Raw genomic sequence first — 12,498 nt, forward strand, 5'->3', positions numbered from 1 at the left:
TCCAAAGCTCGGCACAGATTCGGCAGTGAGAAGGTTTCCTGGTGTTTGGAAACTTCTCTCTTTTTAAGACTCCCTTCCCGGGACGGAACTCCGTCCCTCCCTCTTTTGTCTCTTTTTTTGTCTTTTATATTTTTTCCTACCTCCTTTCGAAGAGTTGAATTGCTTTTCTGGGTGCCTGATGTCCTCTGCCGGCATTCAGAAGTTGTTTTGTGGAATTTACTCGACGTTTAAATGCTCTTTTGATGAATTTGTGGGGGAGAAAGTGTTCTCCCTGTCCTACTCCTCCGCCATCTTCAGGATACCCTCCCAAATCACTGAGTTCTTTATCTGCATTTCCAGGGCCCGGCTTCCTGCAAGGAAAGTCTAGATGCTCCATAAAATCATTTGATGAAGCTGCACTGGGGGCTCCCAGGGGTGATGACCGAGCTGCTGGTGGAAGGGAAGCTTCTCATACTTCCATCAGACCTTCCATGTCGGCCGGCGTCTGTTTCCTGAGGCTTCTAGGGAGGAGACTGTGGATCTAAAGCGGTGGTTCCCAGCCTGAGACTTGGCGGCGCAGCATTGGCACCTGGCTTTCTTTTCTAGTAACATCTTTGATATCTCTGGAACTTATTTGGGTATAGAAATAACTTAAGCATTTAACTTTTTTCCAGATGTCCAGTTTTCTCCAAACCACTTACAGAATATTTCATTCTTTCCCACTGTTTACCTTTTCTGACCCTCAGGTTACAAAGCTTCTCATCTCCCTGGGAATTGGGTACCAGTTTCCTTGAGAACCGGATACTTTATTCCACATTATCCCTTTCCACAACCTTTCTCTCACTGTCCCTGCCCCCTTCTAAGGCCTTCACACAGAGTTTCCTCTTGTTTGGAAGTCTCCTTCCACATCCCCTGGACTTGCTAACTCCTCCTCAAACTCAGGTCTCAGTTCAAACGTCACTTCCTCTAGGTTGGGTACCCAATTTTATAGCCCCAAACCACCCCACACTCCTCCTCCTTGGTGCAGCTGTTCCCTACAATACAGATCCAATCCAAGTTGGACGTTTCAGTATCCCTAGTGCCTGCGTCAGTATATAGTAGACAGTCAGTACTTAGTAAATATTTACTGGGCCTTCCCTGGTGGTCCAGTGGTTAAGACTCCATGCTTCCAATGCAAGAGGCATGAGTTTGATCCCTGGTCAGGCAACTGAGATCCCACATGCCATGCAGCATGGCCAAAAAGTAAAAATTAAAATAAGAGTTTACTGAAGTAATGCAATATCTATTTTTTCCCTCAGATTGATTCTCCTCCTCATGCCGTGATGGGGAAAATGGAGGGGAGGGGCACTGTGCTTCCCTTAGTGAGTCTTGAGTCCAGCCTCTTGACACAAACTCCTCAGGGCCTCCTACCAATAACTGGCCACTCCAGTGACCAGCCTGGCCCCTCCAGACACATCTGACTTTGACCCTGTCGATCCAGATTTGGAAGGGATATACATAAAGCTTTGGCCTTTGCTCTGGAACTCTGGGATTTACTAATTTTCAGAAAAGGAAACATTATGTTAGAGTTTTCTAGACCCAGTTTGATTTTTTCCCCATTATTTTACCACCTTCAATGTGAGGCAATATAAATGCAGATAGCACTCAGGATGTCACTAAGGATTAATTTTTTCCATTTATCTACTTATTTGGCTGCCTGGGGTCTTAGCTGCAGCGTTCAGGATCTCTGCTGTGGCATGCCAGCTTAGCAGTTGTGGTGCACGGGTTTAGTTGCCCCACAACATGTGGAATCTTAGTTCTCTGACAAGGGATCAAACCCACGACCCCTGCACCTCAAGGCAGATTCTTACCCTCTAGACCACCCAATTTTTTTTCTCAACTTAGCCTTAATACCTGTTGAAAAAATATTATTATCCTTATAAAATCCCATATACTCTACTTGCTAATTTCTATAGAACCAAATTCATTCTGCTTGGGAACTCTATCACTTGCATTATCCAAGTTAGCAGTAGAAATCAGCAGGGAAAAGAAAAAAAAAATGTGAGGGGGGAAAAATGCAGGTTATTAGCAGAATACTTAGCTCTTGCTTCTCAAATATTTAAAATTCAGGGAAAAAGTTCCAAAATTCAAGTGCAATATTATCATCAACATAAATTAACATTTAATTAATTATTCACTCAGGGTATTGCTCTGAAGTGAGTTTAATTAACAAATATCTAGGTTTGGTAATATCTTGCCTGGATATCTCTATCCCCTTGAGGAGGTTGAATCGCTGAATAGTGTGGTCTGATTGCTGCAGACTAAGATTATCCTGTTTCATTCTTCAGTCTGCCCTTCCTTCTCTTTCCCAAGGGCAGGAATGAACAAAACAATGATTTTCTAATTGTTTAGCACTCAGTTTTCTGCCTAGCAAAGACTGTGTAGTTATACCAGTTCTCACTTTCTTTAAAAAAATATATATATAGTATTTAGAATTCAGTGCATATTAATATTTAAATCATTTCCTCCAGTTTAAAAAAATAGTGGAAAATTTTATTTACAAAGTACGTAGAATTGTATAATGAATTCTCTATCTCCGTCAGTTTTGACACTTATCAACATTCTGCCATGTTGTTTAATCTATACCTCCACCCACTGTCCATGGGCTTCTTATTTTAAGAATTTCTTCTTTACTTATTTTTATTTTTGGCTGTGCTGGGCCTTCGTTGCTGTGCGGGGACTTTCTCCAGTTGTAATGCGCAGGTTTCTCGTTGCAGTGGCTTGTTGCGGAGCACAGGTTCTAGGACACCGGGGCTTCACTAACTGGCACATGGGCTCGGGAGTTGAGGCTCGCAGGCCCTAGAGCACAGGCTTGATAGAGTTGTGGCTTCGGGGTTAGACGCTCCATGGCATGTGGCATCTTCCCAGACTAGGGATCAAACTGGTGTCCCCTGCATCGCAAAGTGGATTCTTAACCACTGGACCATCAGGGAGGCCCTCAATTCTTTTTTAAGGTAAATGTTACATATGTTGAGATGTCTAAATATTACCTGAACAATTTTGACAGTGGATACATCTGTGTAACATATCACAATGAAGATACAGAACACTTCCATCAGCCCAGAAAGTTCCTTCTCTCTAATCCCAGTCAATTCTCCGGCCTCTCCCTCACTCCAGGCAACCACTGTTCTGATTTTTTTTCAACACAGACTACTTCTATCCATACTATAATTTCATATACATGGAATCATTAAGTATGTACTCTCTTGTCTCATGCTTTTAATTAGCATAATGTCTGAGCTTCATCCAGCTTATTATATATATCAGTGATTGATTCCTTTTTATTGCTGAGCAGTATTCCAGGGTAAAAATATACCATAATTTGTTTACTCATTCTCCTGTTGACAGACATTTCATTGTTTCCAGGTTTTAGTTATTATAAATAAGTTAACTTATTATGTTGTAGACATTCTTATACAAGTCTTTTTGTGGATTTGTTTTCATTTCTCTTAAATAAAATACCAAGTTCAGGACAGCACAGTCAAGGGATAGGTGACTGTTTAACTTTATATGAAACTGCCAAACCTTTTTTTGAAGTGATATTATTTTACATTCCTACCAGTAATGCATGAGAGTTCTGTTTGTACATCTTAACAAATATTGGCAGCAGTCTATTAAATTTTTGCTTTCCTAGTGGCTGTGTAGTGTAGTTTCTCATTGCAGTGTTTATTGGTCAATTATGTAGCTTCCTTTGTAAAGTGTCCATTAAGTGTTTTAATTTTTTTTTATTTTATTTTTAAACTTTACATAATTGTATTAGTTTTGCCAAATATCAAAATGTGTCTGACTCTTTTCAACCCCCATGGCCTGTAGCTCACCAGGCTCTTCTGTCCATGGAATTCTCCAGGCAAGAATACTGAAGTGTTGCCATTCCCTTCTCCAGGGATCTTCCCAACCCAGGGATCAAACCCGGGTCTCCCACATTGCAGGCAGACTCTACCATTTGAGCCACCCCTATCTTGAGTCATAGAAACTCTATATTTTCACATTAGAGTTGTCAGATAAATGAATATTTTCTTGCAATCCATGGTTTGCCTGATTTTCAGAGTTATTCTGGTTAAATTTTTATTTTATATTATAGTTGATTTACAATGTTGTATTAGCTTCAGGTATAGAAACATAGCATCACCAACTCAATGGACATGAGCAAACTCCAGGAGACAGTAGAGGACAGGGAAGCCTGGCGTGCTGCAGTCCAGGGGGTTGCAAAGAGTCAGACATGACTTAGCAACTGAACAACAACACAGGGCAACGTGATTGTTATAAATATACACTTTCCATTCTTTTCCAGATTCTTCTTCTGTATATGTAAGTTATTACAGAATAAAGAGTTCCCTGTGCTATACAGTAAGACCTTGTTTGTTATCTATTTTATATATAATAGTGTGTATATGTTAATCCCAAACTCCTAATTTATCCCTCCCAACTTTCCCCTTTGGTAACCATGTTGGTTTTCAAAGTCTATAAGTCTGTTTATAAATAAATTCATTTGTATCATTTTTCAGATTCCACATATTAGTGATTATCATATGATATTTGTCTTTCTCAGATTTACTTCACTGAGTATGATAATTTCTCAGTCCATCCATGTTACTGCAAATGGCATTGTTTCATCATTTTTTATGGCTGAGTAATTTTCCATTGTATATATGTACCACATCTTTATCCATTCCTCTGTCGATGGACATTTAGGTTGCTTCCATGTGTTGGCTATGGTGAATAGGGCTGCTATGAACATGGAGTGCATGTATCTTCTCAAATTATAGCTTTCCCTGGATAGGAATAGGATTGCTGGGTCACATTGCAACTTTTTTTAGTTTAAGGAAATTCCATGCTGTTTACCGTAATGGCTGCACCAATACCCATTACCACCAACAGTATAGGAGGGTTCCCTTTTCTCCACCCTCTCTTAGCATTTATCATTTGTAGACCTTTTTGATGATGGCCATTGTGACCGTGTGAGGTGATACCTCATGGTAGATTTGATTTGCATTTCTATAATAATTAGCAATGTTAAGCATCCTTTCATGTGCTTTTTGGCCATCTCTGTCTTCTTTGAAGAAATGTCTATTTCGATCTTCTGTCCAGGGTTACATGTTTTCTTGATATTGAGCTGCATGAGCTGTTTATATATTTTGGAGATTAATCCCTTGTCAGTCACTTCATTTGCAAATATTTTCTCCCATTCTGTGGTTATCTTTTCATTTTGTTTATGATTTCCTTGGATGTACACAAGTTTTTATGTTTAATTAGGCCCCATCTGTTTGCTTTTATTTGCATTACTCTAGGATGTGGCTCCAAAAAGATACTGCTGCAATACATCAAAGAGTGTTCTGCCTATTTTCTCTAAGAGTTTTATAGTATCCAGTCTTATATTTAGGTCATTAATCTATTTTGAGTTAATTTTTGTGTATGGTGTTAGAGAATGTTCTAATTTCATTCTTTTACATGCGCCTGTCCAGTTTTCCCAGTACTACTTAATTTGAGACTGTCTTTTCTCTATTATATATATTCTTGCTTCCTTTGTTGTAGATTAATTCATCATTGGTGCATGGATTATTTCTGGGTTTTCTATCCTGTTCCATTAGCCTATACTTCTGTTTTTGTGCCAGTACTGTTTTGATGACTACAGCTTTGTAGTATAGTCTCCAGTCAGGGAGCCTGATTCTTCCAGCTGTTTTTCTTTCTCAGGAATGCCTTGGCTATTTGGGATCTTTTGTGTTTCTATACAAATTTTAAATTTTTTTTGTTCTGGTTTTGTGAAAAATGCAAATGGTAATTTGATAGGGATTGTACTGAATCTGTAGATTGCTTTGGGTAGTATAATCATTTTGACAATATTGATTCTTTCAATCCAAAATTAGGATTTATCTTTCATTTGTATTATGTTTGATTTCTTTCATCAATGTCTTATAGTTTTCAGAGTACAGGTCTTTTGTCTCCTTGGCAAGTTTGTGTGTGTGTGTGAGTCGCTCAGTCGTGTCCAACTCTTTGCAACCCTAGGGGTAGTCTGTAGTCCCCCAGGCTCCTCTATCCATGGAATTCTCCAGGCAAGAATCCTGGAGTTGGTTGCCATTCCTTTCTCCAGGGGATCTTCCCAACCCAGGGATAGAACCTGGGTTTCCCGCATTACAGGTAGATTTTTTACTGTCTGAGCCCTGGGTAAGTTTATTCCTGGGCATTTTATCATTTTTGATGTGATGGTAAATGGGATTGTGTCCATAATTTCTCTTTCTGACTTTTCATTGTTATTGTATAGAAATGAAAAAGATTGTGTATTGATTTTATATCCTGCAACTTCACTTAACTCATTGATGAGCATCTTTAGGATTTCTATATATAGTTCATGCCTTCTGCAAACAGTGACAGTTTTACTTCTTTTCCAATTTGGATTCCTTTTTATTTATTTTTCATCTGATTGCCATGGCTAGTACTTTCAAAACTATGTTGAATAAAAGTAGCAAGAGTGTACATCCTTGTCTTGTTCACTGTTGAGTACGATGCTAGCTGTGGGTTTGTCATATACAGCCTTTATTATTTTGAGGAGGTTCCCTCTGCACTCACTTTCTGGAGAGTTTTTATCATAAATGGATGGTGAATTTTGTCAAATGCTTTTTCTGCATCGATTGAGATAACCATGTGATTTTTTTTTTCCTTCACTCTGTTAATGTGTTATAATCCACTGACCAGTTTTCATATGTTGAACCATCCTTGTACCCCAGCAATAATCCCACTTGGTTACAGTGCGTGATCCTATTAATATGCTGTTGAATTTGTTGTATTTCTATACACTAACAATGAACTATCAGAAAGAGAAAATAGGAAAATAATACCATTTATAATTACATCAAAAGGAACAAAATACCTAGGAATATATCTAAGGAAGTAAAAGACTTGTACTTGGAAAACTATAAGATGCTAATTAAAGAAATTGAAGATGACACAAACAGAGGGAAAGATATACCATGCTCATGGATTAGAAGAATCAATATCGTTAAAATGACCATATTATCCAAGGCAATCTACAGATTCAATACAATCCCTATCAAAATACCAATAGTATTTTTCACACAACCAGAACAGTGTTCTTGCCTGGAGAATCCCAGGGACAGAGGAGCCTGGTGGGCTACCTCCTATGGGGTTGCACAGAGTCGGACACAACTGACACGACTTAGCAGCAGCAGCAGCAGAACAGCAAATAATTCTAAAATTTGTACAGAAACACAATAAACAATAGCAAAAACAATCTTGAGAAAGAACAGAGCTAGAGTTATCATGCTGCCTGATTTCAAACTATACTACAAAAGCTATACTAATCTGAACAGTAATGGCACTGGCACAAAAATAGACATACAGATTAATGGAACAGAAAAGAGCCCAGAAATGAACCCACACTCATATGGGCAACTAACCTATGACAAAGGAAGCAAGAATATACATTGAGGAAAAGACAGTCTCTGCAATAAATGGTACTGGGAAAACTGAACAACTACATACCAAAAAAAAAAAAAATCAACCTGGACTATTTTCTCACACAAAGCACAAAAGTAAATTCAAAATGAACTTAAAGACTTAAAGTAAGACCTGAAACCAGAAAACTTCTAGAAGAAAACATAGGCAGTAAACTCTTTGTCATCACCCTTAGTAATTTTTGTTTTGATATGTTTCCTCAGGCAAGCAAAAGAACAGCAAAAATAAACAGAAGGGACATCAAACTAAAAAGCCTTTGCATAGCAAAGGAAACCATCAACAACATGAAAAGGTCACCTACTAAATGGGAGAAGATATTTGCAAATAATATCTGATAAGGGGTTACTTTAAAAATATACAAAAACTCATACAACTCAACATCAAAAAACAAACAACCTGATTTAAAAATGGACGGAGGATCTGAAGACATTTTTCCAAAGAATTCATACACATCACACAAGGGCATACTTCACAGGTTTCATAATCAAGTATTAAAATAATCACATATAATAAAAACAAATCACTATCATAAAAACAAAACACAAGTAATAACAAGTATATTGTAGAAAATTTTAAATGAACAATTTATTTGCTTTATTTACCAACTGGTAAATAAAGATCCAAGCCGCAAAGATACAATGGTTGCCTTTGCGTTTAAGGCAATTTCATTTCTCACCACAGTTACTTTTTCTGATGTTAGAATCAGCATCTTCTGTGTCTTCCCTGTATTTAATTGATTGTTTATGTTTGTCCACTTAGGAACCATACTTTCTTCATGATCACTGAAGCTCTATAGTATAAAATATCATTTTCTTCATATATTTGAGTAGTATCGATCCCGGTTTTGAAAGTCTCTATGAGCATATCTTGCATAGGTCTTATTATGAGGGATCCTTCCAAAAGGTTCATGGTCATTGAAACAAGACTCAAAAACTTCATCAACAGCTTTCTGAGCTACTTCTTTGTTAATGTTCCTAACAGCCAGGATAGAACGAATGGCTCTGTCTCGCACACAAGTCTAAGGAGCAAGAAAGTATATAGCGTTAATGAAAATTTACTCATGAAATAGTAACACTTCACAAAAGGTCTGAACCACGGTCAAAATTAATTTTCTCTCATGTTATTTTATTCATTTCTATCAGTCCCAAAAATAAAGATGCAATTATGGAGCATGTTTAGCTCAATCTAAAATTATTTAGGTATAAGAAAGATCTCCTCTCCTCCCTTCTTCTTATCTTTCCCAATGATGATAAGTTCTAGGAAATGTCTGCTAAACAGTAACTCCCAATTTGAAAAATCATAAAAAAAAGTCTATAAATAAGGTTCTGGTTGAATTTTTTTTAACTTGAATAAATCTGAAATATACTGCTGTGCCTCTCTCTCTCAATTTTTCATAGCTGACCATTGCTAGATAACTTTTCCTTTGACAGGGGCATCTCCCCTGAAGGCAACAGGAAACCACACACAAAATTTGAAGGTTTTCTAATTTTTCAGGGGGGAAAAAAAAATCAAACAACTTTTTTCTTGGGCACACACTGTACAAAAGCTAGGCCTGTTCTCCCACTGCCTCCACCTATCTTCATCCTATTGCCCACTGTATTCATCCACTGCTACTTCCAACCCAAAGTAAAAAGAGGAGAGATTTCTTTCAAAGACTCTCGGCCCCGGATCACATGCCTTATATGCATTAGCCTCTTCTTGGGGATGTGCTGAGTGTACCCTGCTTCCGCTCTTTCCACTGAGAGCCAGAACACACGGCCCATTCAAATGCTGCCTGAGCTGACTTCACCAGAAGAGCAGGGATTGGAGGGCACAGATGCCATGTGGCTCAGGACAAGTCAGTGGCACATCACCAAGTGGACCTGACACAGGCTGAAAGCTTAACAGCCTTATCTGCTCAGTCACCCTTCCCAGGCCCCAGGTTTGCCTTCTGACTCCCATTCACTGAGTTCACAGTTTCTCTTAGTTCACTGTGACATTCCACCTTCCTCCCCAGAGCTGAGTTGAGTTACTCCACCAAGGACCTTCCTGTTGTTGTTCCAAGCCTGTCCTTTCTACATCTGGTTGAAACTGTTATCTTGATACCCATGTACGTCACATACTGGTCCAGCAACCTCTTCCCATAGAAAAGCTCTGACCAGCCTTTCTCCTCAGTGTGGACACAGAGCCCCTTGGTTGCTGTGGAAGAACTGCTCACATTCTTCACCAGTCCATCAGTTCTAAATTTCCTCTCCCCATGTCCATTTATCGGTGACCTTAAAAGCTTTCCAGCAGGACTGATCTGGCCTACAGTTTTCATTTTGTTTTGTGTACAAAATCTCTCAGCTCAGTTCTTCAGAATTAAGTCTGTGCCGATCCAAAGCTTTGCTGTCACATCACACAGCCTTTATAAAGGTGCATTAATACACACTGCGCTGAAATGCAGTCTCTGTTCTCACAGGTATTACTTTTTTGTCTCAAGAACAATGATAGTTTGAAAACAGAAGTCCAGGACTGTTAGAATAGAAGTAAGACAGGATGTGATTTCATTTCTATTCATTATCTACCCCCGTCCAAAATGATCCCATGCGAGATATCATAGCTCTTTTCACTGTGAAAATCTCCCAGTCACAGAGCTTCCCCATAATTATAAAAACATAACTGAATTCCCTCTGTTGGCTTAAGTGATATACATGTTGTATTCTGTTCAAATAATAGTTCTTTCACATTTCAAATACTAAATGTACTTCTCATTTTTCTATGCATTATTTCCACTCATAGCACTCTTGACAGTTAAGCGATTTCATATGTTAGTTTTTACCTGATGGTGTTGTTTTAATCCAAAATGCAACCTGAATATTTCATTTAAAAATGAGCAGTCTCCACTAAGGTTAGCAGCTCGAACCTGTCACAAAGACAGAAAGAAGACAAAAAGAAAGTAAGCATTTGTGCTCTACACCTTATATCAACTGATTTTTTTATTATAAAATAATATAAAATTGGCATATTTTTCTGAGGACAGAGTACCTGTAGGATTTTTTCAACGCTACTGACTTACGAAGTTCTTAAGAAAAAGAGCAAAGGGCTTCTCTGGTGGCTGAGTGCTAAAGAATCTGCTGCCAATACAGGAGACATGGGTTCGATCCCTTGTCCAAGAAGATCCCACATGCCGTGGAGCAACTAATCCCATGTGCCGCAATTACTGAGCCTGTGCTCTAGAGTCCAGAAACCGTAACTACCAAGCCTTTGTGCCATAACTGCTGAGGCCCATGCTCTGCAACCAGAGAAGCCACCACGATGAGAAGCTGGTGCACCACAAGTAGAGTTTAGCCCCTGCTGGCTGCAGCTAGAGAAAAGACGGCATGGCAACGAAGATCCAGCACAACCAATAAGTAAACAAATAATTACTGAATCCAGAAAAGCATTTTAAAAAAAAAAAAGACAACTATAAGCTATGCTACAAAACACCAAATATATGGGGGGAATCACCTATTCAAAAGGAATTTTCAAAATGTTTCTCTGGAGCCTTAATGACAGAACTAATTTCTTTTGGAACCAAAAGTCAGAGTTGGACTTCTGAGTTAAAGATTATGGTCTCTACAATCTTTACAGATACTCTGTTCTCACTTCTAGCAATGACCAAAAGGACTCAAGAAAGCGTTCTTCCAAAGACCTACAAACTGATTTTCAACATGCTCATAAAACAGAACAGTACCTAAGACACTCAGGCACACAAACCTCCCAGGCCTCCTAGCCCAAACCCCTGAAACTCTCCCATACCTTCCCTTAAACCCATGTAAGTTCATGACCTTCCTCCAAGGCCTCAATTGGCCTATGAAAAATTAATGGGTACAAGAATCAAGAACATTCCAAACTGGTCATGCTATGAATATGACCAGTTTGGAAGTTGGCCTGAAGTTAGCACATATTTTCTAATTTGCTGTATCTTTAAGGTAAGAAGCAGCTTTGTGTACGTACTCAGTCATGTTTTCCAACTCTTTGCAACCCCATGGACTGTAGTCCACCAGGCTCCTCTGTCCATGGAATTTTCCAGGCAAGAATACTGGAGTGGGTTGCCATTTCCTAATCTGAAAAGCAGCTTTAATATGTGAAATAGTTGTGGAACTACCCACATTCTATAGCCAGCCTGGCCACAATTTTGTTCATTCACTGCAATCAGATAGCCCACTTCCTGTTACTCCTATAATAACATAGCTTCATTCCTCTGAGGAGCTCAAAGCACTTAACACACTTTAACTAGCTAACAGGCATTCATTCTTGTAACACCCAAGAGAAAGAAATATTCAAAAGCTCAGGTTTCAGTCTTTTTTCCAAATCATATGAGTTATAATCAGATGCAGTGAGGCTGCTTATTAATTTCAAGGGAAAGAGAAAATAATCTAAGTTATGAAATATAAGCTTGAAATTTATATTAATTTTTTTTAGCTTCTCAGCACATTGCACTCTTCAATTAATGAAATGCAAGCATGAAATACAAATGTCTTTCTAGGAGCATATATGTATGTATTTCTGAAAGCAATCCAATCCACATAGGAAGGTAATAATAAATATCTTCCTATGTTGTATTTTTCATACTGTTCATGGGGTTCTCAAGGCAAGAACACTGAAGTGGTTTGCCATTCCCTTCTCCAGTGAACCATGTTTTGTCAGAACTCTCCACCTTGACCCATCCACCTTGGGTGGCCTAACACAGCATGGCTCATGGTTTCATTGAACTAGAGAAGGCTGTGGTCCATGTGATCAGTTTGATTAGTTTTCTGTGATTGTGGTTTTCATTCTGTCTTCCCCCTGATGGATAAGGATAAGAGGCTTATGGAAGCTTCCTGATGGGAGAGACTGACTGAGGGGGAAACTGGGTCTTGTTCTGATGGGCGGGGTCATGCTCAGCAAACCTTTAATCTAATTTTCTGTTGGTGGGCAGGGCTGTGTCCCCTCCCTGTTGTTTGACCTGAGGCCAAAACTATGGTGGAGGTAAGGAAGATAATGGCGGCCTCCTCCAAAAGGGCCTAT

At 38.9% G+C, this 12,498-nt stretch overlaps 1 protein-coding gene across 1 annotated transcript in view; it reads right to left on the bottom strand.

The window, feature by feature from the left end:
- Positions 1–8,049: 8,049 nt before the first annotated feature.
- Positions 8,050–12,498, bottom strand: part of XRCC6BP1 (XRCC6 binding protein 1) — a 23,259-nt gene continuing 18,810 nt past the window's right edge. Inside the window, exons 5-6 of the mRNA XM_010855209.1 lie at positions 10,289–10,372; positions 8,050–8,506 (exon numbers count right to left, since the gene is read on the bottom strand). Coding sequence (XP_010853511.1) covers positions 8,303–8,506; positions 10,289–10,372 — 288 coding nt within the window. The 3' untranslated portion in view covers positions 8,050–8,302. The remainder of the gene's footprint in view (positions 8,507–10,288; positions 10,373–12,498) is intronic.

Source organism: Bison bison, unplaced genomic scaffold (genome assembly GCF_000754665.1).
Source record: "Bison bison bison isolate TAMUID 2011002044 unplaced genomic scaffold, Bison_UMD1.0 scf7180017864359, whole genome shotgun sequence".
In the NCBI taxonomy this organism is placed as follows: Eukaryota; Metazoa; Chordata; class Mammalia; order Artiodactyla; family Bovidae; genus Bison; species Bison bison.